Source organism: Epinephelus lanceolatus, chromosome 14, assembly GCF_041903045.1.
Source record: "Epinephelus lanceolatus isolate andai-2023 chromosome 14, ASM4190304v1, whole genome shotgun sequence".
Classification (NCBI taxonomy): Eukaryota; Metazoa; Chordata; class Actinopteri; order Perciformes; family Serranidae; genus Epinephelus; species Epinephelus lanceolatus.
Window position 1 is genome coordinate 36,847,043 of NC_135747.1, and position 26,429 is coordinate 36,873,471.

At 41.9% G+C, this 26,429-nt stretch overlaps 1 protein-coding gene across 2 annotated transcripts; it reads right to left on the bottom strand.

Moving 5' to 3' along the window:
* Positions 1-47: 47 nt before the first annotated feature.
* On the bottom strand, positions 48-26,107 carry rnf17 (ring finger protein 17). Of its 2 annotated transcripts, XM_033617194.2 has the most exons (38): positions 25,964-26,107; positions 23,624-23,736; positions 21,885-21,982; positions 21,642-21,714; positions 19,874-19,963; positions 19,647-19,750; positions 19,303-19,471; positions 18,990-19,066; positions 18,223-18,297; positions 17,799-18,091; positions 16,228-16,356; positions 15,908-16,066; positions 14,025-14,196; positions 13,579-13,720; positions 13,232-13,419; positions 12,997-13,126; positions 12,676-12,826; positions 12,243-12,358; positions 11,771-11,888; positions 11,469-11,586; positions 9,769-10,026; positions 9,423-9,570; positions 8,994-9,106; positions 8,549-8,639; positions 7,351-7,472; positions 6,722-6,908; positions 6,312-6,423; positions 5,370-5,533; positions 5,059-5,178; positions 4,736-4,816; positions 4,445-4,567; positions 4,308-4,364; positions 4,084-4,194; positions 3,494-3,617; positions 1,733-1,868; positions 1,226-1,412; positions 760-886; positions 48-296 (listed from the first exon to the last, which is right to left on the bottom strand). In XM_033617194.2, the coding sequence occupies exons 1-37, from the start codon at positions 26,031-26,033 to the stop codon at positions 791-793; spliced, it is 4,815 nt and encodes a 1,604-aa protein (XP_033473085.2). In that variant the 5' UTR covers positions 26,034-26,107; the 3' UTR covers positions 48-296; positions 760-790. The 2 variants fall into 2 exon arrangements, with proteins under 2 accessions (XP_033473085.2, XP_033473084.2); XM_033617193.2 differs by having other exon boundaries at positions 48-886.
* Positions 26,108-26,429: the final 322 nt, after the last annotated feature.

Consider the following 26,429-nt stretch of genomic DNA (forward strand, 5'->3'; position numbering starts at 1 on the left):
AGCTAAAGTATTTATTTACAATGAAAACACTGCAGAGAGGTTAGACAACACTGAAAGACTTTAATCTGCACCTTCATACAGACAAACCCGTCTCACACGAGTCAAACAACCAGAAATCAAAGTGCCAAGTCAACACGGCTCACTTACACAACAGCCAAACTGAAAATAAATCCCTGCTCTACAGTGTCACTGTGAAAGCAAAAACCACTGCAATTTCTCCAGAACATGTAAAAACTAAGAACAGCACGACAAAGTCAAATCAAGATGTTAACAAAACATGACGTCCACCAGTAGACCTGGAGAAAGATGAGACAGGAAATGTATTCAAAAAAATCAAAGGACGTAAAGTATGCAATGTCAAAAGGCCCAAACAGACCAAATCTACATCAAAGAACTAGCAGCGATGAAGGCCGACTGTTACACTGCCTCATATTGCCTGTTTCTTGGCCAAAAGGTTGCACTTGAACACACCACAAAGACTACAGCCGACCGCAAACTAGCACGTACTTTCTGTGCCTGTGTGAGAGGACATAACTCTCCACACCAGCAGGTGGCAGTAGACTGTATTCCTCATTAAAAAAGGAAACCTTAGGATCAGCTAGAAGGGTTTGACACTAGTTAGCACATTGACAACACAACCTGACATTGTTGAACTGATATTTACTGTGCTATCAAACAATAACACAAACAGTCATTGACATTTTCTGATCTAGAGCTCAATGGTTAAAAATAAGGCTTGAAATAAAGCTGAAGACTTGCATGTGGGTTGGGAGTCTGTCTCCACTCTGCTTCACTCGAGCTCAGCCAGTCCACTGATCACCAGAGGCAGATGGACCAGCTCATCGTTCTCGTTGTACAGCAGCACCGTGAGCTCCGGTTCCTGAGCCTGAACAGACAACAAGAAGAGCACATGAAGGGTGTAAGATACTGAAAAGGAGCTCTCCTGCAGGTGGTGATAATACATAAAGAATGTGCAGGCAGTGAAGAAGACCGCAAGCTAGAAAACAGATGTAAACAATACAGGTTTCAAACATATAGGAAAAAAAAAATCAGTTCTGATAATGTCTGATGAGGAAGGATATACAGTAAGCACACTCTGGTGAGTCAAGGCTGATTTATAGGTGTGCGTCGGATCTGCACGGGCACCTTTAAATTACTATCACTCCAGGTTCAGTAACAGACACATGATGACAGCTCTATGTAACAGTCACGCTGCATCTCTTACCACAACAGAGGCCGTGATGTTGCTGTGTAACAGGTCGATCATGTCCACTACAGCCTTCACGCTCCAGCTGGGGCTGTAGGGCAGCACGCTTTCCTGCCTGTTGACACTTGGAGCCTTAAAGCCGGCGACTTTCACCTTGAGGGCCCGCGATGGAAACTGCAACAGCTCAGCTGGCATCTGACGCAGCCTGACAGGAAGTGACAGAATAACACACCTGCTGAATAGCCACATTCAAAGGGTTTTAAAGTATCTGGAGGAAACAAACACGTTCTCAAGCTCTGAGTTTATTTACGGGATACCCAATATCCAGTCTCAACTTTTACATATATATATATACACAAACACAAATTCTCCATCGGTTTTACATGTACTGACCAGTGGAAGATAATAATGCTGATAATAATATCCACAGAGCTGTTAGCAGTAAAATGTTAGTGTTGTTAATTCAGTGTAGTTAAAAAAAGTTTAACTCCAGTCTGTTATCTGAAGTGTGTGTGGAGGTCATACTTGCTGGTGGGCAGAGTGTCGTCAGAGCCAAAGTCGATATGTTGCACCATGATCATCACAGGCTCCGTGCTGGTAAACTTTATCACCTTGGCCCGGTAGTAAAGCCCGTCACTGTACTCTGCCAGACACGGGTTGCCTGCAAACCAAAAGCATAAAGTCAAAGAAGTTACTGGACACTGCAGAGAAATGTCTGTGACTCCAGGGACTGTCTGTTGCTGTCTAGTGACAGTAACAAAAAAAAAAACCCAACAAAACAAATTATGGCAAAAACGTAGTTTCTTCCAACACTAGAATTAAGATAAAAATATTCACAAATGAAAAAACACTAATGGTCGGTGATCAATAGTGTTTAACTTTTGATTGAACACTAAATTAAAACCCTCGGCGCATACTGCAGCACAATCAAACAGATGCGCAACTCAGAGCATCAGAAGTGTCTCTGACACCAGACTCAGAGTGGACTGGTGGAAATGGAAAATGCATATTTTACATCAATAAAATCTATTTTATCATTATTTTGAGTCACATTGTTGAAAGAATTTAGTCGTCTGTGTTCAAGCAGGATAATAGCAGGTCTCCATTGTGCGTCGGGCTTTCTATTTCCTTGTCGGAGATTTTTTCTTTTTAAATTACTACTTAGGTTTTTCAAGTGATTTCCCAAAATTGTTGTTGAGTTGTGATATGCCAATTGCTTTTGGCAAATCTGGCACTCTGCTTTCTGGGGGTTGTCGGGGCATATTAAAGTACAACCACACATCTGATGACCTCTTGGACACGTCTGCCAGCTCTGAGTGCACTCGCTGTCAGTATCGGACTGGTGGGGGTTAGTGTTGCGTTTAAGGCCTCCCCCCAAAAAACGGGAAAAAAAGCGGTGAAGCTTAGAATTTTTTTTTTCACAATCGAATCCCGTGCCATCAAACGAAGCTTCGAATTTTTTGGGTCAGCCCTACACATTAGTACGCGAATGAATCACAGCAGAATCTTCAGAGACTGATCGACCATTTTAACATTTAAAATGAAACGGCATTCAAATTAAAGGCGCTGTATGTAAGAATGTGGCCAAAACGGTTACTGCACTCAAATTCAAAATACTGCCGCGAGTCGTGTCCGCCCCCCCTCCCCTACAGATTCGAGGTTGCTGGACAGCGGCACGCTGGAGACTGATTTGTTTGCCCATGGGCGGCTGCCGTGGCAGGGCCGTGTCGCCGCGTCTTTGATCTTCGGTTTTCCAGCGGACCATTCGAGCAAGTCCGGCTTCTCTGCTGCGAACGCTGCTGCCTGGATACAGCTGAGGAGGAGCCGGCTGCTCATGCTATGTACCGGGACACTGCTAATGCTGCTTGCCATGCTGCTGTAGCTCAGTCGTAACTGTAACTGATGCTGAGACTCTACTGACTGTGTGACTGGTAGACGGCGGTGGGTGGCGCAACAGGCCAAAACACAAATTCAAAACATAAACATGATTTGCGGACCGCAAAAAAAATTTTTTAAATGTGAATATTCTGGCTGTACTATTGTTGTCGGTGAGATCAGTATGTTATATGAACATTATTCCTTAGTCTCTGTGACATATTAGGAGGATTTTATGACTATTTGCTTTATATTTCTTACATATAGCTCCTTTAAATATGTGCATACATTTCAGAAACATTTTAAATTTGTCACCTGCTCATTTTTGTAAATAAATATTATGTTAACCAAGTATAAAAGTATTTCGTAAAGCCCCGTTCATTATCAGAAACACAGGCAGTGAAATGTTACCGTGACGAAAGTTTGTGAGTCGTGGCAGACCGTTGATGTCTTCATTGATTCTGCTCAGAGCCTCATGCAGAGTCTCTCCGTCCACCTCCACATCAGCTGTTCCCTCCAAAGGCCACAGGAAGAGCTGCAGGACAGACAGACGGATACAGATCAATCTCTTCTCAGCAAAACTGTTTTAACATCAGTTCAGCTTCATTCATTAAGAGTTAATGCTTAACCATAGAGAACATCAACAATAGTGAATAACTCAACCAACCAGCCAAGATGTAGTTTACTTTCATGTCTGTGAAAGTCAAGTTAGGCTTCATTGACATGTCCAGTAAATATTTTGCCAAACAGTGACAGTAAAGATCCCTCACTCATTCATTTCAACTAACTCAAAACATCCCTGAGTGCAGTATCGCAGTGTTTCAGGTTGTGTTTATTGTGCAAGTTATTGTACAGCCCTAATCCTTTACTAAACTGACTCAGTTTTCTTCACCTCAAATCATTTGAACAGCATTATATCATCAGTACTTAAGTCACTGGTACAACAGCAAGTACATCAGATTTTTTTTATATATAATATTATCTCTGTGGCTGGCTGTTACCTCGTTGGGGGTCCGCAGGTGTTTCACCCTGACTGGAAACTTCTCTCTCTCCTGTGGCAGCTCTGGGTAGACAAAGGGCCCCAGTATCGGCTCCTCTGGACTCTTCAGATCCTGGAGACACATCAGTTGTGTTCAGATTTACTCCCTCTGCAGTGAGTGGTTCAAGTCAAATGAAAAGACTGTTCTTAAAATCAATATTCCAATCTTCATTTGAACTACAGTACCTCAATGTCCATGTCCCAGTCGTCCAGGAGGAGGGCGGGAGACATCACAGAGTGTCCCTGCAGATAAACACAGAGCGAGTTACAGCAGCACTGATTCCTCCTGGGAACCAGAAAACATCACTAGCGTACACTCAGACCTTCTGTGCCGAGACAGTCGGGTCCATGGAGCCGTGATCGTGGTGACACATAATCCTGCTGAGGCTCATCTCGTCCAGAAAGAGCTCAACTTTGAGGGGTCCCCTCGGGTCAGTCGGCAGCTCCTACCACACAACACACACAAATACACACTAGGGGTCACCAACTACCTCAGTGGTTGAGGAGTGACAGCTAAAACAACTATTTAGGGCTGTGTCCTATGCATATACACACAGCTGACAGTACATTTATTTAGGTGTGATACCATAAAAAGGTACTGAGTGTAAGTGTACCATGACTTGCATGTCCACACAGCGGTTCATCAATAACTCCCTCAGCAAGGCCAACGCATCCCGCTGCCACCTCCCACCAATCTGAAGAGGCAGAGAAGATCATTCAAATAATTATAGATTTAAAAATAGAAATACATTTTTATAAACACTGTGTAAGATCTTTATTTAGAGAAACATTCTTTAGAGCTCCATCTTCATTCACTGAGCAACACCCCTCTGTGAGTGGAGCTTTGAGTTGAGACTACTGTGGTGGGTTTTTGGGGGGAGGTTTTTCTGTGTATTAAATAACTCATGGACGCACCAAAACACACACAAACTCTTACCGGGTTGATGCCGTGCAGCTGGCAGGGCATACAGAGCTGAGGAACATCGTCACACAGCAGCATGGGGTACACATGGACCACTGGGATGTTCTCCACCAGGCCGTAGTCCACATATTGGACCTGGTTACACACAAACACAGAGCATTAGAAAGAACATATCAGAGATGTTTAACTGTATCAGCAGGAGAAGCTTTGAATTTGCCTCATGTGTGTTAAGTTTAGAATATGGTGTGTTTGATAGCATATCTTTGATTTACAAGTGTAATTTATCTGTGTTGTTTATTGGTTGGTGAATCTAAGGTCTTTCTGACCTTAACGTGTCCTCCCAGCACCTCCAGCAGCTGTCCTCGATACCACAACATATCAGGTCCGATGACGGCGCAGCCAAAGACTGACTTCCAGGTGTAGGGCCTCGGTCTGGGCAAAGTCTTTATGCTCTGATGAATCCTCTCCCTCAGCTGCTCCAGCTGACACTCTGACACACATATATAAACAGCAAACATTACTTTAGATCCTGTTTTTCATCTAAAATGTTCCTCTCTGAATTGAAAGTCAGGAAAAACAAAACAAAACATGGTGACACTGATGTTCGAGCAGATACAAGTCGTGATCTATATCTTAAATCTCCCCTAAACTACTACAGACTACTTTACTACTAAATAAACCACTGTTAAGATTAAGTTAAATACAGTGCTGTTACAGTGAAGTTGAATAAAGTATTGATACAATAAAGTTAAATAAAGCACTGTTATAATTAAATAAATCAAAGCGGAACCACAGGTGCTTTTATTTTGAAACACCTGGCTTGACTCGGGCTGGAAGTGTTGATGTTTTTACTGTGAAATTGAAGCTTCCAGTCAACAGGTGCTAGCAGTTACCGTAAAGTTAAACTGTTAAATGTGAGGATATATTCACTGTGAGTAGGAAACAAACTAACAGCTCTCCAGTTCATATATTAATAATATTATTAAGTCACACTGGTGCTCCATGGTTGCAAAATGCAACTGAAAGCTTGCAGTCTGGAGACACAAAAACACACACCATGGCCCAGGAGAGAGTCGTTTGGATTGTTTGTGACATATGTTTGCGAGTATCTTTTTTGTGTCTGAGAGAGAGAGTTATAAGAGAGAGCAAGAGAATTAAAACACCAAAGCAAGTCTCATGCCATTAGCTTAAGAAAATGATGTATGTAGTATTCAAATAAACAAGTTAATGTTAGCTTTATCCCAGTGAGGATGGGCTCTTATGTGCACCTGCGTTCTGTGTTCTGGTGTAAATGAGACCGTCCTCTCCGATGGCAGAAACACATATCTGGATGTGACCAGGGCACGGCAGCTCTGGAGGGCAGTAAGGCGGAGTATTAACCTGCACACACAGGAAAGCCAATGCAATAAAACCTTTTGTCTCTGACCTTTCAACAACAGAGTGATGCAAAGTGCTTGACATGAGACATTAAAGGCATTAGGACGAGATATAAAAGAACATGAAGTGAAATAAAAAGACAAATAGGACTTGAAAAGAGTAAATGTGCAACTGAATGCACCGAACTGTGATGGTTTGGTACAAATGCACTAACTGTTACAGCCCTAATTTGCAGAGAATCCAGAAGGATAGAAATGGTTTCTTGCCCAGAAACAGTTTGTGTGTGTGTGTGTGTGATCACCTTCTCAGCAGACATCACAGTGCGGGGGGCTGGTTTTGGAGGACTGGGCAGGGTGAAGCGAGATGGGGAGGGGAGAGGCAGGAGAGGAGGAGTTGGTGGTTGAGTGTTTTTTGTATCACCATCAGTTGGTGCTTCGCTCACTAGAGACTCTGCTTCAGTTTCTTTGGGTTTTTCAATGGCGGCATCTCTGCAAATAAGACATACACTTAGGATGAAACAGGTACCCACTAACATTAGACAGACACTGGCTTCAGATTAAAAACCGAGTATCAGTCATTTGCTACTGGCACAATGAAATGGCTATCGAGAGTATAGTGAAAAGCTTCTAAAATCCGATGCAAATCAGCACCCTTGTGACTGTACAAGCAGTGAGTAAAACAGTCCAACTGAAGATTATAATAACAGTCAAAAATACATATAACACAAAGAATTTAAGATGTTACTGCATCTGTATTTTTTTTTTATTTTCAAGCTTCTGAAATACCAAAGAGAGAGATGTATGGATAAAAGAAAAGAAAAGCTGCTTGTGGTATTTAAGGGTTATGCATCCTAATAATCACATACAAACACACTTACTTCCATACATCTGTCTCACACACACACGCGGACACAGACACACACACACATACCTTTGCTTCCTTTCCTTGAGGGCGAGGCCCTCTCTGGTCAGAAAGTCTGCAATATTGTCAAACTGTCCCATCCTGTTAGAGCAGAACAGAAAGACGGGCACTGGACGCTCATCTGTCAGCTCCTGGAGAGAGGAGAGGTAGACGAACAATGAAATGAGGTCAAACAGCAACAAAGAATAAAGTTGCATAGTTGAGAAAAAAAAGACTAAAATGAGTTAAAGCATCATTATAAAAGATTTGGTATTTTTGAGATTTGGCGCTGCTACAGTTTCGGTTTGGTACATCGCTGTTGTAAATACAGATCTTTAGTTAGTATTTGTAGCAACTTGAATTCAACTAGCACAAAAGCCAGCGCCAGGGATCTGATTCCAGACCGCCCCAACTCCCCGCTGGATCAGCAAACTTTCTGTTGCTGCCGTTACACAGGTTAGATATAGTGCTGCTGCTGACACCCCCCCCCCCCAATCCCCTGTGCTGGCTGACTTCAAGCTTCTACAGCTGCTAAGTGAAGGTAATCTCTGGAGCTGCAGTCCACTCTCCTCCCAGCAGAGTCGTATACAAGAGGCAGGGAGTTAGGGGGGAATGGCAGGAAGTGCTAGCTACCTAGAGAGTGACACAAAAAGAGCGAGAGCAGGAGAAGGAGGAGATTGGGAAACCCATGGGATGTGCACTCTGGTGTTGGATTGTTGTTTTCCCATTAGCCATGAGACAGATCACTCAGTTTATACCAGGGCAGTATAAAAAATTGCAACCCTGCATCAGTTTGCTCAATTACAAAGTATCATTCATGCCTCGGACAACGGTGCACAAGATTTGGATTTTTACTACAACTGTTCTTCGCCTCTGTCATGATGTCCATACTGACAATTCTTAGCTAGGTTCTTCTAAGCTAGCCTGTGGTGCGTGACGTAGTGACAAAGAGCATTCTACATTTGTCCTTAACTGTTCTCTAAAGTTAGGACAAAGGTGTTTGGGATGTGGAGTGGGAATCAAAAAACCATCTAAATGATTTTGAAGGTGTTATTTTAAGGTAAAAAGTCGCATAACGTTGCTTCAAGTAACTAATAATAATAGTATAAATGGAGCATCTCTGAAGCAACTGATTTGAAGAACTTATTCATCTTAACAATTTACTATGGAGATAAAGGAAGCTTTGCAGCAAATGGAAAAAGAAATGGAGGCATGAGCAGAGGAACACCTTGATGGTCACAACAGCTGAAGCTCCGGTCAGGTAGTAGGAGAACGATTCACACGCTGTCGCAGTCCAGGTGGATCGGCCTCCTGCTGGCCTGAGAGACAGAAAGGAGAGTGAGGAAGAAGTCAAGGTGATGAACAGTGAACAATTAAAGAGGAAGAAAGTGATGGAAACCAGGAAGTACACATTTGTAAAGCATCTATCATAAGAAAGCAGCCATACTTTACAACTAGACAAAAGAGTTGCTGTTCCAGCACCATGTACTGCATTTAAATCACTGTTACGACAGTGTGTTTTAAACATTAGACAGTGATGATGTACTGTTTATCGCACAGTGCTAAAAATGGGTGGTACAACTATTCCAGCCATACGCTGAGGATGTGTGTTTATTTTGGATGGATACATACTGTATACATCTAGGTGCATGACTAAATACAGTGTGTGTAACCTGATGTTGGTGAGAGTGCACTCCAGTGCCAGAGAGCCCCTCAAGGAGGACGGCAAAGGCCGCAGGTTGCTGACTTCGAGCTTCACCGTGTTGCCATGGTCACAGCGCATCACCTGGTACCAGCCAGCAGAGGGAAAGGGAGACACAGTCACTGTTGTCAATTCACACAAGGTTTAAAGAAGTATTTCACTGCTGGAAAAACTGGTGCCACATGACAACAGAAAAAGAGGAAGAGTGCTGTGGCATTTGCTTTTGCTCAAGAGGTAGAAAACCTACAACTACCAGAATGCACTGCACCAAACTGGAACAATAAACGCTCCCATTGGTGGGTATGGTGTTGCGGTAAAATGGCTTTAAAAACAATGCAAGAGAAGACAAACACTACCCTACAGCCGCTCCCTTTTATTTATTTATTTATTCTTTATTTACCTCTGCAATGTTGTTCGATGTGACATCACAGCAGATCTGTCCTCTCTCCCAAACCCCATTAATGAGAGCAGCACAGTACATGTCCGCCTTCCACACCACATCCTGGCGCTCCATGAATGCACACTCCTTCTTCACCAGCTCACATATCCTGGAAAACACAGCAAGCATACTAGCACTGCAAACACTTAGAGACATTTAATTTACAACAATATATAGAAAGAGAGGATAAGCAAATCTTTACATTTTAGAAGCTGGTAACAGCAGATGTTGGCTGAAGAAAAATGACTTTGCTGTACCAATGTTTAGTTTATGTAACGGGTTTTAAATCGGCGTTTTAACTGCTGACCTTTTGAGCTGAGAGTCGTACTGCGTGAGCTGGATGTAGAAGCTGCTTGGCGAGTTGACGTGGCTGACTCTGACTTTCAGATCTTTGAGTTGATCAGGTAACTTCAGCTGAGGCTCAAACTCCAGCTGCTCCTCAGTCTGCTCCGTGAGGGTTTTTTGGTCCGGGTTATCAACATTTTCTGTGGCCAAAACAAGCTCAATTGGAGGGTCCCATATCGCAGAATCGTTGGCAGAGGGCCTGGTGTCCTTGGACTTAAGTCTGCAGGAGGAATTGTAGCAGATAGTGGAGGGGGTGTGACACAACAAAAAGACGTGAAATTGAGAAAATGTGCAACACAGAAGACAAGGGACAGAAAGAATTGGAAGCAAAGAGTGTAAGAGAAAAAAAGAAAGAACGAAGATAACAATGTGATGCAATAAAGAAGTAAACAAAGCACAAGATGAACTACGACAAACCTAAATTAAGGTAGACTTGATACGGTTTTGACACCAATACCCCAACACTGACTGTCTGCAGACAGAGTTACCAGTCAGGAGCGGACTGCACCAACTGGTCTTTACTAAGCCTGGTCCAACTGCTCAGTCGCTCTTTGTTAGAATAGTCTTTAGAATGGACTTTACGTTGGTTGCACCAACCAAATTTAAGCCTATTTTCAACTGGTCCTAGCGATATATGTTCATGTGAATGTCCACGCCACTATCACTATTACTAAGCAGCACATGCATTGCTACGATACACCGGTAACCATTTTCCTCTGTCTTGCTTAAGCCTAGTTCACATTACACGATTTTCACTGCGGTTTTGACGTCGCAGATGATCTTGAGAGCCACCTTGGGTCGGAGGTGAGTCGGCAGATAGTCTGCCACGACGAGTCCTCATGTGTGAACAAGCCTACAAGCAAGTCGCCCCCTCGTCTGTGACTGGGACTGGATATCTGGCATGCTAGGAAACTGGAGAAGTCTGACATGACTGACAAAGAGCAGCCAATGAGAAGCGGGATACGTTCCACGTCAGTACGCAGGAGGACAGAAGAAATGTGAGGAGGACAAGCCCCAGGGTTGCCACTTGCCAGGTCCGCTTATTAGCCGCGACTTTGGCCTTGTTTCTACAGTGGAGTTGCTTATTTGGGCTTGCTCTCTAAACGTCACTTTTCTCTATATATATATATCCGTCTAATAAGTTATTTAAAAATGCATGATAGTATGTCAGACTGCAATCGTTTCTTTTGGGCTTGTTTCTATAGCCCTGGTTGCTTGTTTCTCTCCCAAGGTCTGGCAACACTGACAAGCCGGCCAGCAAAAGGCCGGCAAAAAGGATACTTAAGCAGGAAAGCTAATGTGGCTTTTAGTTCAAAGTTTGTGGCTCTTGTGTATCAGGTTGCAGATATTCTGTATAGAAATGGCAGAGGCATAAGATTTACGGCAAGTCTTTGCGAGAAGAATGCTTAAACCTACATGGTGCTATGTGGTCGGACTTAGAACGCCAAGTTATGACCAACTTAGCTTTGGACCCGGCTTAAGCCCTGTTTGGGCAAACAGCCCCTTGGGTTCATTTTTCCCTCTGTACTAACTACTAACCTTCGTGGTTCGTCACAGCTGACTGAGACAACAGTGTAAAATCTATTCTAGTTTCTTAAATTACATAATTTATGTTGCCTCTTTTCCCACATTAACTCTTGGATATTACTGTGTAAGTCTCACCCCTTTTTGAAGGAAGCCAGTTCCTCTTTCACCAGCAGCTCAGCTATGTTGGCTTGTGGCCCGTTCAGGCCGCTCTCGAACAGCTTGACTGGCAGAGGTTCGCTCCTGGGGACTCTTTCTGGATGGGTACAGGGGAGAAAATACAAATGGTGAAAAAACACAAAGACCACAAAATGGGTTTTGCTGACGAACGAGTTCAATATCAAAAATACAGGCTTAGCATCCAACACCGACACACACTAAGGAATCAGAAACACACAGATACTTCATGTTACTACTTCAATGTCCCAGACACACAGTACCTGTAGCCACAACAGTGACCAGTTTCTGGTCAGCCAGGCTGATGAATCTGTCGGTGCAGGCATCACTCCAGGTCTTTCCATTCACGGGAGTCACATCTGACAAACAGCAATGGATTGCCTGGAGAGAAGAAGAGACACTTCCTGTTGACTTAACCCAGCAGTTTTCAAGTGTGTGTAAAGTACTAAAAATGTAAGTAAATAAAACAAACCTATCATGTATATTGTTTGTGTAATTGAACAAATATAATGTTAAAATGTTTTGAGGAAAACTGAACAGGAAGTAGTCTCCAATTTTAATGTCACTTAATTTCTTTCAGAAATTAAATCAAAGAACAAAATTGAACTAAACAAAAAAAACAAGATTTTCTATATAAGATCTAGAAGGCCAGTTTACCGTCAATGTAGATTATGTTCTCTTATTACAAAAGTAAAGAATAAGTTTCAGTCGACCATTAAAAAGCTCTGCTCTCACCATGGCGGGAAGGGCAAAGAACTCATCCTTAATCTTCCTCAAGTCTCCGACTGACAAGCTTTTACTATTGCCGAAGTCGACATACCGCACCTCCACTTTTCTGCCCCCTGGATGACCTTAAAACACACACACACACACACACACACACATCACAATTATTTAGTGAACTCTACTTCTGGTTAGTTTGTGACATAAGAAATCAGGATTTGTCGCACACGATGTATTGCTGCTCCCGTGCTTTATTCCCTCACCGGGCTAAATTTTCAAAGCCCGTAGTATTGATAAGCTCCGACGTTATCGCTTCTTTTATTGGTACTCTTTAGATTTTGGTTTAATTCATTACCATCAGCTGGCCACCAGAGGATGTAAAACTAACCAGTGCTACCTGCAAACCGCCAAACTACAGGGATAACTTGCACACACACGCCCTCACCTATGACCTGAGCTCTGTACCACTTGTCCTCGAAACGGGCGACACAGGCCTGTTCTAACACAGGGCAGTAGATTTTGAGGCCATCTTCATTATTCCCATTGTAACAATCCTGGAGCTTGGCTGAGAGCAACAAGGCCTCCATGTTATCAACCTGTTGGGGGAGTGGAGAAGAAATGTAGTGGCAGTAAAAAGGGAAAAGTTGTACTTCTATTTAGGACAATGCCAACCTTAATAACTGCTCTATCTTCTCTTTAAAGCTCATGTTTTCTTTCTCATATCATATAAACAATGCATGTGTTTATTTATGTGTATATTTAGTACCAGCTTGATGTAGAAGTCAGCCGGGTCGTTGATGTGCGACACCACAGCAATGAGCTCTTTCTTGATCCTGGGATACTCTGGGGGGTAGTACTGCAGGGGCCTCCTGCCCCACTTCACTGGAGAGTAAAACCTAGGAGCAATTTTGGAAGAGCACAGGCAAAATAACATATATATCACATCAAGTTAATACTAATTTGATAATCAGAATGTTTCCTGGTGACTTGCACATGCGTACCTGGCCACTTCAATGAAAACAAGGTACTCTCTGACAGAGATGGGCACATCACTGAGTTGGTCCACGGGAGCTTTCCTCAGGTCCACCAATAGGGAGTCTCTGTCCTGGCCCAAAATCCGCAACTCCACAGATGCAGAGCCAACCACACTCTGGAATTCAACCTGTGCCTTTGTACTCCAGCCTGTTGCCTGAACACACACACACACACACACACACACAGATGTTGTGTTTTCTGTCTTTGAATACATAACATAAAACAGATATTGCTTTTGTTGATGTGCTCTCTGAAATGTTTGTTGTGTTTGAAACTGGAGAGCCAACCTCAACCTCAACCTCAGTGGTCTTACTAGATTATAGGGGACCAGGTCCTTGAGTGAACATCTGATAGCCAGAGGAGCAAAGCGACTCAGCTCCACCTTCTCCGCCGCACCCACCTTCCTCAGGTGGTTGTTCACTGCCTTCAGTGAAGACTTTGTTGTTCCGTCCTCACTGAGAAAGATGTGAAACAAGAGTAGAGGATGTGCGAGAATAATTACTGAATGATTAAGAAAAACATTCACTATCAAGTCATTCAAAAAAGGTCCCTTTAAAGGGTACTTTGCCGATTGTCAACCAGCTTTAATCAAGTTTTGGTCAAAATGCTCTATATAATTTAAAATTCGGTGCAAGAACTGACATGGAACTGGTTCCATGTTGGTTAAAAAGGGGAACTAGTGTTCTGACTCTGACAGCCCATTTTCAGTCAGTTGGAAACACAGATATGAACTCCTTCTGTCCATTTATGTCTGCGTACCTCTGTATGGTGAGTTTTTTGGTGATGCCATGGTCAATGAGGAAGACTTGGATACTGGCCAGCTGTATGACAGGGCAGGCCTTCACAGACTCCACACATCCACTCTGTATGACTTCATCCACAGTGGCTCGATCCCAGAGTCCCTCCTCTCTCTGAACAAAGATCGTGGAGTCTGGAGAGGAGCAGGCAGACAAAGGCTGAATCACATGAGCACTGTTTCCCTCCACTCCGAGAGGATGAGTGGTGAACTTATAGTGGGAAACTCAAACTTAATGAAAGTGAACACAAAAGAGAGGAATAATGTTATCTGTTAATGAATTATCACAAAGAAGAAACTAAATTATTATTGTGCGTGTTTATGTATAACATAAAGACAGCAGCAATTAGTCAACTTGGGCGTTATCAATCAGTTAAGGCCCTAATCAGTCCTGGGGTGGATTTTTCTAATTGTTTTCAATGAAAGTGAAGCGTTTTGCTCGCTGCCTCTGCATCGTAAAGCACCCTGTATTTTTGCAGGAGTGCCCTAATGGCCTCAAGCTGACAAAGCCTCAACTCAAAGTGGAAAAGAACCTGACATAATCACTGTGTGCTTTTCCCATTGAGGGACGGACCCTCTCTGGTGGCGGTGACAAGTCGCAGCGTACAGCTCATGGCTTGTGTTCCAAATTGTAGCCTCAAGTACTTTAGCCCTATGACTGACAGCAGATTGTTAACTGTCCCAGACAAATCCTTAAATAAGCCTATAACCATTCCTCATCCAGGTGAAGGTCGTGGACCAGCTGGTGTCACTCCTTGTAATTTCTCCTCTTTCTGAGGGTCTCATGTACACAGTTAGATCTTCGTTTCCCTGTGACCAACGTATATGGAAACAGCCTCTTACCCTTAACCAAAGCCAGATCAAGTGCCCTCCGCCTGTCCATTTTTTATGCAGACTTTAAGGCACAGATCAGTGAGTTCGGTGGTTGCCTACCAACAATTAAAAACAGGGTTCCCACACATTTTTACCGGTGAATTTTCAAAACTTTTCCATAGCATTTCACCTAATTTTATGACTTTAAGTAGTTTAAAACATATAGGACTATGTAGTAATACATCCACACATTACTGAACACGCACTTCAGGCATTTGCAAATAAGCACACTGAGCGCTTATGCCACAAACCAGACTGGCACATACAGGTCCTTCGCAAAACTTTAAGGGCGCATCCCTTTTTTTGGGGGATAGATGTCAATGCAATTTGATTTATGTCTGGATTATAATTTTGACAAGTTTGTAAGCATTTATATCTCTTTAAACAACCCATCGTTTCCCACTCAAGCTCTCCATCAGTAGTCACTGTCACCAGCATCATTTAGCAGTTTACTACACTGACATTCAACATTCATGGATCTTATGAGGCTCCGATCTCAGTGTGAAAGTGTCAGTTAACCTGCTACACAACACAACAACAGCATTTTCCTCTTTCTCCCCTGATGTGCATGATTCTTTCCCCCAAAAGGAGGCAAGGTCTTGCCAATGAGATGCTGCCGGTCTGGTCTGTGTATCACAGGATGTCAGTGATGTTTCACCGGTCACTCCGCGCAGCACCAGATTTTAAATTAACAATACAAAGGAACGTGTTTCGTGTAACCTTAGATATGTTTTGGGAATTTTATGAACATATTCTACACGATAGCCAAAACAATGTGAATTCAGAACTTTTCTAAAATATTCTCTTAATTCCAAACCATTTCCAGGCCTGGAAAAGTTTCTAATTTCAGATTTTTCCCATGGATTTCATGGGAGCCCTGGACAAAGCAAGCTCGATACAGCACCTATAAACATTTCGCTTAATTTACTCAGCTGTTCATTTCTCCCCAGTTGTTGTGGACACATGCACATACCGGTCTCCACTGTGTCACTGGAAGTGAAGCAACAATTATCTCCACTGCAGAAGTTGTTGATCATCTCAGACAGGCTCTCACTTTCCTTTTCCTCATTCAAGTAGCGCACGTAGAAGTGACTTGGATTCACAATGTGGGATACCACCACCCACTTGGTGACTAGGAGACGGGAGCAAGGAGAATGAGAAAGGGAGGGAGAGGTGGTCGTTGGGGTACAAGGGGGAACAAGTGAATAGAAAGATGGGAAGAGAAAGAGAGAGAATCTATACATGGACTACACATGGATTTATATACATTTTTTTGCCTACTAATTTAATCACCTTTGTTCTTCTGTTGATTACACAGTTGACTCTCTCTCCCGATTCTGCTACTGCCAGACGGCTGACTTTTCTTTCTCTTGTGGACTCTCCACTTGTCATTGGCCAGCTCAGGGCCGGTGGGTGGTGGAGCTGCAGAAAGATACAAAGCATTTATCAAAATACATTGAAGCTTCTTTTCTGCCTCCATCATAAGTGGTTTTATGTTCTGACTAGAGCTGGATGATACTGCTTAAAAATAATATTGCAATATTTTTAGGCTTTATCGTGATACACAATATACATCGTGACATTTTGAAATCTCCTCTAAAGTACTGTTATAAAAGTTAAATAAAGTATTGTTATAACTAAATAAATCAAAGCGGAACCACTGTGCTTTTATTCTGAAGCACCTGGCTCGTCTCCGTCTGGAAGTGTTGATGTTTTTGCTGTGAACTAATAGTTAGCAGTTAGCACAAAGTTAAACTGCACCGTTAAACACAAGGATTTATTTACTGTGAGCTGGAAACACACCAACAGCTCTTCAGATCATACATTTATAGTATCTGCAGGTCGCACTGGTGCTCCATGCTCACAAAATGTCACTAAGGGTTCATTTAAGCTCAGCATTGAATACAGAGACGGAGACAGACAAGGACAGAGCTTTCTGTCCATACTCTGCATTTATTTCGTCTGTTTCTGTGCACGTTTTCTGAAAGCTTATGGATACGGATGAAATGGAACGGTAACGCCAGAGAGTGTGGAGGCAGTGTAGCGTCGTTCAAGAAAGATATCCTCGTAGGAGATGGTGAAGAAATTTAAATAGCGGTGGAACTGAACGAAACGGTAATATAAAGAAAAGGATTCTCCTTCCACGTCTGGATGTACATAAAGGCTGCACAGACCAACATCATCTACAACACTGCCTCCTTTTAAAGGTAGAGTATGTCGATCTCCTCCACCGTCACCTCTTTAGTTGTTGAGTGACTTTTTTGACTCTGCCCTGTAGTGCCAACTATTGGCCGTATCTATGCCATCACGAAGGACACATGGAAGTGTGTGAGCAGTGGCGCTTATGATTGAAGCGCATGTATCTATTTTCGCAGTCAGGAGCCCTGCAGGTACAAAGACACACGCTTCCTGTCCTCATCTCATTAAATTAAACTGTTACCGTGGCACTGTTGAATGAGATGATTTATTTACTGTAAGCTGGAAACAAATCAACAGCCCTCCAGTTAATATATTGATATCTGTAAGTTGTAGGGGTGCTAACAGTCGCAAAATGTGATTAAATAGTGGTCTGGAGCCCTGCAGAGGAGAACACACCTCACCTGCTCACACACCATAAAGTGGTCTGGATGGGTGGAGGAGTGTGTGAGACTATTTTTGTGTCTGTGAGAGGGAGAGAGCCATGCATTGGAGAGAGCAAGACAACCGAAATGCCAAAGTAAGCAGGTGGCTTAAAAAAATAACGTGCCCATTTAGATGTTCATGATATAGTTTTTCGGAGCAAACTGCAATACATCGAGTAGAATCGATCTATCCCCCACCCTATGCTCTGACTGGATATTTTTTAAAATCAATCTCAAACACACCATTCTCTCGTCCCTCGTCGTAAAGCTCCTCAACAATTACGTCTGGAGTTCCAGGATCTGAGGGCGGGCTTTGGTGGGGACGGCTGAACCTGCGACGAAGTCTGGGGCTCGGAGAGAAGCTTCGTGACGATGGCCTGTTAGCTCTCGGACTCTCCTGGTCCGTTTTTTTGGGGCTGGGCAGCTTTTTTGGACTGGATGAGGTAAAGTTTCTGTTCCTGCCCTCTGCACTTTGCCAGGGAGCCTTTCTGGTGTAGCTGACTGGCTGGCAGCCTTTAGGTTGAGACTCAGACAAGCTGAAAGAGAACAGCAAGATGACGATGCCACACGAGTTAAAAACATGAAACTGGCTGTGTTATGACATTCTAGAATAAGAAATAAAGGCTTTTGCCAACTCAATCTTAAATGACATAATGGAAGGACTCACTGCTTTGGGTCGCCGGCTTCCATCTTCAAAGACAAGGCCAGACCTGTGCTCAGGCTTTCTGGCAGGAAAACACAGCTGGAACACAAACACATATGCACAAATTCAAAAGCAAAGCCTGTCACTTCTGTTTGTCAGGCCTTCTGCATCTACACAGGACTTAAAGTTCTGCAGCACTGTGCTGGAATTCGAGCACAGGGCCGTTTACATTTGGAAATAAATAATGATATGTAAATAATTAAATGTCTGTGGAAAATACTCTTGCTTTGTTTTTTAAACAGTTGCATAGCAAGGATCTGGCTGTATATTATAAAACATATCCTTACTCGCAGTCTTGTGAACTAGTTTGGCAATCGTTTGAAATCAATATTATGCTGAGCTGGCAGGACATACCAGACTACGGTTTCCAAGTGATTACATGTTGAGTAACAATAGAGAACAAGGGATTTTCCACTATTTTGACTTTTCAAGTTTACGGTCTCTGTACGTTAACCTACTGACATTATGTTACTCAGAACTTTGTCACTTTCTGTCCAGCCAACCTGATTCAAAAATAATTAAATATACATATGTATTTTTTGAATTATTAAAATATTATTGTAATATAAATCCTAACATCATACAACTACTGAAATGGAGAAAACACAATGCCAGCACAAAATGAGCATAAGTCTGTTGTCTTAGGTAAGACCCAAATCAATGCACACTCAATGTGCTTTGATTTTGGTGAGGTAAAAAATGATTAAGACATTAGACTTAAAGTGACAAACCTAATTCCAGAGCCCATGGTGATGCACTTCATATCAAAGGACTGGTTATCCACAGGAGCCTGCAACGTCTCCAGAACCTATCACCAACACACAAGCAGCATAATAAAAAGCAGCCACAGTATTTTAGTACTAAATCATAGCATCATTTTGCCTGACTTCATTTCTTAAAAGGGAAAACTGATGGAAAATACAAGTAAAAGCTGAAGCCCAAGTTTACCAGCATTTATTAAGTAGTAGTTTTGTAGCACCTGACTGTGCATTGTGCATATTTAGAAGTACCTGTCAGGAAGTAAAGAAGCATAACATTTCAAACCTTATCCAGGGTGCAGTACTGCTCCAGGAAGGGGACACGGCGTACTTCCCTGGCCATTTGCATGGCTGTCTCCAGGGCCTTCATCCTCTCCTGGACACGGCACAGCTCAATGTGGCTGGTGGAGAACCGTGCCTCCAGTTTGGTCAATTGACTCATCTGCATATCCTTCCTGTTGACGAAGGAATCACAGGCATCAAAATAAACGTCACCTTTTAAGATTTTATTTCTGTTTGATTTTCAAGGAAATTAGAACAATCTGAAGAGAAAAAAAAGACATGTATGTATCCATGCTTCATGTGAATAGATATGACATTTTTCCAGAGGAGAAGAGTTTATACCCATACCACTTTTGAATAGCATGTAAAGCATTGTCTGCAGCTTGCATGATCTCCATCTCCAGCCGAGCTCTCTCTCGCCTCACCTGCTTGGCCAGACCATTCGCCAGCGTCTGCGGAGATCAAACTCAGACATGGAACACTCCAGCAACACTCACTTTTTCCCTTGTGATGTAAAAATAAATAATAGAGCTCTACAAGGTGTGTGCAGTTTTTTGATCTTGTGCAGCTTTCACCTCATGGATGTGTTCCAGAAGGGCAAGATTTTCTGCAGCCCGGGCCAACGCCTCATCCACCGCCCTCTCAATCTTCTCGATATTAGCTGACTGAATAAAACACAGAATTTTAAACATTTTAATGTGAATAATGTATGTTATGTACATTTTAGCCACTACAACCTCCCCTTTCAGTTAGCTATGTTTATGTAGGGCAGATGACAAATTTATGTCACTGAGTCATAATGTGCAGCTGGAACTCTTATCAGACCTTCTGCAACACTACTACACTTCAGTCAAACACAGACTTTATCTATTAAGAGAGTGTAACTCCTCTGGGGAACCCAAGGCATCCCCAGGAGAGCCAGGATGTATAAATCTTGCAGGGTGCACTGGGTCTGCCCCTGGGGTGAATTCACAGCTGAGTAAGTGCACAATCTCTCAAAGGAAAGTCACTCAAGAGACATCTCTATACACATCAGTGGGCTACTTTTAATATTTCATTAGACTTCTCTAAACTGTTAGTTACTACCAGGCACATATTTGCCACATATATATATATATATATACGTAACGTTATTCTTGGTCAGTACTGATATGTGAATGTTAATGTAGCACTTTCTGTGTGACCGATCTGATTGTTAACCATTAACTGTCAGTTGAGCTGGTGTATGACGATGGCAGACTTCTTTTTTGTGTAATAGTGTGGACACTGTTTCAGCATCTGGTGACTAGGCAGACATTGAACTGGCTGCTCTCATATAAGCGTCCACCTCTGCCTCTGGGTCATTAGCTTCTTGATATTCAGTGTATATTTTTAACTGTTTAACAGATGGTATAAATCAGTCAAAATTCTTATTGCTGGTTAATGGTTAATTATTAACATCCCTATACTGAAAGCACATGACAACAAGAGAGGAGTTGGTAAATTAATCACAACAGATCACAGCAAAATTGATGGGTTAAGTCACTGCATTAATTATTCTGTCTATTCTCCCTTCTTATCGGACTGTGATCCTGAAACTTTCACTACGGCAACATCTCGCCCCCAACACACATAGGGCACTTCTTCTATAAGATTTGCAAGAGCTGTTTCTAAATCAGAAAAATCCACATTATAGGGTATTTCCCATTGTTGTGTAATTTGAAATGTGCAAAACATAAAGGGTGTTTTCACATATCTTGGAGCTCAGACTGTTACTGCTTTGGTTTGCTGCTTAATATTGTACTTTATGCAAATTCAAGACATTTTAAAGTGTGAAAGAGAGTTAAGTTTTTTTAGGTAGTTATTTTAACTTTGATGCAGCACTGCTGTGTAGTCCTAATTAAATGTCTCACTGTCAACTGGACTGAAAATTGGAGGAAAACTTTGCTGTGTGTCGTGGACAATCACCGTTTGATGTGTTCTTCGTTCCATATCTATTTTGTCCTTCTTCTTGCTAGCATTACAAGTGAATGTGGCTCCATCTAACTGTTGTTTTTTTGAGCATCCTAGTACAATAGCATGAGATCTGGAGGGCTACAATACAGTGGCAAAGGGAAAGGCAAACCTGGAGCACTCTGTGTTCACAATGCACATGTTAAGCCAACTGCAACGTAGACATGAAGCGAACCATACTGAAACTAGGTGGTCTTAGTACATTTCCACATATACCTAAAAAATGCTAACTAATGGCACTGAGTTTGTTTGGAGGGCTGAAGGAGACCAGAGTGAAAACACCTTAACAGCAGGAGCTGACGTGACAACTTTCATTCCCCACCAGCATCTCTTGTGTTCATCCAAACATACCTGCTCCCACTCCTCGTTCGTGCCTGTGGTTGGTGAACGATTGAACCTTTTGTAATTCCTTGGTCTTTCACACCTTTACGAGATCACAACAACAAAGCAATTATCAAAGTTAAAACCCATTCTCTTTGAAAAACTATTGTAGAATCTGATTATACAAGGAGGCCAAGGTTGTTCAAAAAGAAATGTTGAATTACAAGTGTGTCAGTGGTGTGGTTCAGCTTGACATTCAAAACTGCACTTTACCTTTTCATCTTGTTCATTTTCGAAGTGTAGATGAGGCCAATGATTCTGCTATCATCCTGCAGGCCATACACCCCGCCTTCAGGAAGGGTCGACTCAACCTGCAGAGTTAGCTTAGTTGTTTCATTGTCATCCTACCACCTGACTATCTGCAGCATAGAACTTGATGCAAATCACAAATTCAACAGGCAAAGCAAGATCAAATTAAAGGGAAATTTCGGTTTATTTCAACCTGTCTCCTACCGTCTTAAATTTGTTTCAAGTGACTAGTGACATAAAAATAATACTTAGCATGTTAGCCGTTAGCCTAGATACAGCCGGGGTGCATAGTAGCGTCAGACCTGTTAAAACCTAAGTGACAGGGCACACTTCAAGTTTAAAGTTAGTCCACTAAACAAGCTTTTTTCCCACAAAGGCCGCCTCATATCATTAGGATAAATGTCAGAGAACATATAGAAAACAACATGTAAACGTGTTGTCTTACCTTACCGGTGTGCTGCCATGTTTGTTTACCATCTAGCTCTGCTTTCCAAAGCACGGCCGAAATATATCTCGCGAGCTCTAGATAAAGCCCAGCTGGATACTACTGCAGGTGGAGGTGTCTCGTCCTTGGTCACATCCAGACCTTGAAAATAAGGCTGCAACCGGTCCCATTCCTTGCAACAGAGGCATTCCTCTTCTGTGGGCACTGGGGCACAGCATTCACAGGTACACCACCAATCTCCAGAGCTACGCAGCCTTGCAGCAGCCATTCCTCCTCTCTCATCCTCTACCTGTTGCGCCTCTCTCTCTCCTCCTCCTCCGTCCTTCAATTTCACGAAGCTCTTCGTCAGTGTATTCTGGCTCAAATAAATAAGGGCGGCCATCAAACTCTGCAAAATCAAATTCCTCCTCCACAAAGTCGAAGTCTGGCAAAAAGTCAGCCATTATTCTATAAATCTTTCATAAAATAAATGAATGAACTTTTCAGGCTACTGTCCGGTTCTGCTTTCCAGCTGTTGCTGCTTGTTCTCGTGATATTTCGGCCGCGCTTTGGAAAGCAGAGCTAAATGGTAAACACGGCAGCACACCGGTAAGGTAAGACAACATGTTTACATGTCGTTTTCTATATGTTCTCTGACATTTATCCTAACGATATGAGGCGGCCTTTGTGGAAAAAAAGCTTGTTTAGTGGACTAACTTTGCACTTGAAGGTTGCCCGTTCACTTACGTTTTAACAGGTCTGACGCTACTATGCGCCCCGGCTTTATCTAGGCTAACGGCTAACATGCTAACTATTATTTTTATGTCACTAGTCACTTGAAACAAATTTAGGACGATAGGAGACAGGTTGAAATAAATGGTAGGTTGATTCAGCTCGGGTTGTCTTTTTTTCGGCCCGTTGAGAACTATCTCTTGTGTTTAACATCTGCACTGTGGACAAAGCTGACCACTGGGCCAGGATTAGCTGGACAGTACAAAAGTGCCATTTATTTGCTTCCTCTATTTGACAATTTTTTAAATGTGCATGTATCAAATAATTTATCATCACTAATATCTAGTTACAACAGTCAGATTGTTAGAAGAAGAGGCCAGAATTCACAATATAACTGCTTGTAGTTTGTGTTTCTTTTCACAAATTTTCTTTTCACAAGGAAAGCCCTCAAATAAAGAAATGAGTGGGAATCTATCAAATCTGTTTTGGTCATTATTTGAATTGTGCCTCTTTCTAGTTGCAAGAGTGAGATCAATAGTAATTTTACCTCACACTCTGGACATTTAATGACACCATCAGATTGAATGGACAGCAGGCAGGACGTGCAGTAGATGTGGGCACATAAAAGCACACGAGGGAGGTTACCATCGACGTCATCCTCTGAGAAAGAAAAAATTAAAGACAAGTAGAAATAATGCAATGTCTGTGTAAGAGGATATCATGCACATTCCTGTTATCCAAGTGTAATCACTTTATCACCCCATTTACTTTAAAAGAACAGTGATAACCCACATTATGGATTCCTGCCCAGATAAGGAGACTGACACTGTCACATCAACTGTTAGATGATGTGGAGTTAAGGTTGTCATATAACCAACGGTGATAAACAGATAGTTTGTTCATCATTTAAAACATTAAGCTTACTCATTTTAACTGTGTCAGTGTGTCAAAAAAAGTTGTGTCACCAAAATGCTGGTTTGTTTATTTCCACCAGTACATCCCATGTTTTGTCATTTGTGGTCGCTACAGTAACTCCATGTTAATTTACCTTGTTCACTCGGTTATACGGTTGTAAAAAGTTACTAAACTGGTTCTTAATTCAGGTGTGTGGTCTCTGCTCCCAGATGCATGAAGACCTTTATTATATTCAGTATAAACCATGTGTTGTCAGTCATTTACTGCATTATAGTAGGTAAATTTGTTAAAATCTGATATGTATTTATTCAAACCTGACTCTATACAATTCAGCTGTTCTACTGACTCAATGTGTTTTCACCGAACCAGAGGCACCCATCTACTGTTATCATTCAACCATAGTTACGTGAATTACTAATTTAACATAATGGCATCAACTCAAAATGTTGACATTAACATGCTTCTTCTGTATTCAAACAACATGCATTTATTGGGCTTGAAGACTGGAAATAAACAACATATTTTTTAACAACCTTATTATTTAAAGCAAATTTACAAGTTCATTAAAAACAGTATTGCTGTTAAAAATGCCAGCAGGGATGGGTGGTGGGGTTAACATTGGCGGTTCTCAAATGGTGTGCATCGGCACACTGGTTTGCCATGATGCAAATCTAGGTGGGCTGTGGGATTTTGTGATAACCACACATTATTATTATTGCAATATTCAATTGGGCGTATACTAAAAGGTACAAATGAATTTTTAATTGACTTATCAGTATGTAGTGCACACCTATTTTCTTATAAAGAGGCAAACTCTGCCTTAAATGTCCTTAACAGGGCACCTATTTGTTGCTGATGTGAGAGAATTGTAAGTGTGTGACACATTATGTTATCCTACATGATCTTGCATTATTTCCCATTTAAATTGATGTGTTATTGGTGCTTTGATGTAATTTAAAGAGTTTAAAATGAATTCTTGACTCATTTTGTTACTAAATATTTCATGAGTAACAGCTGGTCCTCAAGTGTGATCTGATATTAGTAAATAAAAACAAACACTTATGTTGTGCAACTGTGCACAGATATAATTACAGGTGTGCCTTGAGATTTTGGCCTGCCCTTACATGTTAATGACCAAGTCTGATGGTTAATTCATTAAACTTTTCATGAATTTTCTCACCCTCTATCTGCTTCAAAATAATCATGGAGTGAGTCAACATATTATAACAACTGTCTATTCCCCCCATTCTTCTGTTGCACTGTATCTTAATGCATTTGAGGGAAAATACCCCAGATAAAAAACGTTTTATTTTTTCATGCAGTTTTGAGATTTGGGGCTATTTTGTCTCCACAACATGTCTTCTTTTACACTAGTGTAAAGAAAATGTCCAAAAGAAAGTTAGATGGTTATTTTTGTTCAGATTTCGGATCGATCTCATTTGCATATTTGACTTTAACCATAACATTTCAGAAAGGTGTACGAAAAAAATAATTGTCTTAATATAAATGATCAACTTAGGACGTTTCTGGTGATACATATTAGCTGAAAGGTGTACCCTGTTCACCTTGAGTGTCTCCTAATTGCAATAGTATTGTAATCAAGTCCGCCATCTTGGCGCGACACTTGAGGTCCTTCCTGCAATGGAAGCTAACTTCGGTTAGCTTATTATAACATACCCCAGAAGAAACAACTTCTAGCCACCATGGGAAATCAGTGAATTATATCATTAGTTGTATTTATCACATATTGAGTCTTGGGTTCAGATAATTATATTACTTTTAAAGAATTTAAAGAACCTGCTAATACACCTGCTTTTTAAATCAGCCACCGTTAGCCGCTGCCACTAGCTTGCTTCATAGCAGACATGACGTCTTTTAGCTAACTAGCTAACTTAGCTAGCTAACTTCATGTCTCATTAAACATAGTATGAAGGAGCGTAACACCGTCATAAAGTGGATACAAACATCTTACCAGGCAGGGTGAATGCCTCTCCGCACAACTTGCAAATAACAGCACTTTGCTTGTCGCCACTATCCATCATTAGTGTCTACATAAAACTGCTTTTGGGTCTCAGACAGAGAGGCTGCGGTCGTGTCTGTGTCACGTGACCGTGTAAGTGCGTTCACAGTCCCAGGTGTTATCTTTGGATAATGAAGAAAAATGTGGTTTAATATAAATTAAATATAATTAATGCAGTGCATCGCTTTTACGTTGCTCTTCTGGCTGTTATTGCTCGGTCTTTGAGTCTGTACACCAGATAATATTCGCTCTGTAGACGAAGCTAAATCCAAATGCTGGTGATGTGTTCATGGGTATGTGCATTTACTGAGTCAATATATGTGAAGGTACAGTAGCTCTGACAACATAAGCCTTCATATAAGGGGTAGAAAATTGCGTTTTAGCCACTAAGCCCTGGTGTGTTTAACATCATTTAAAG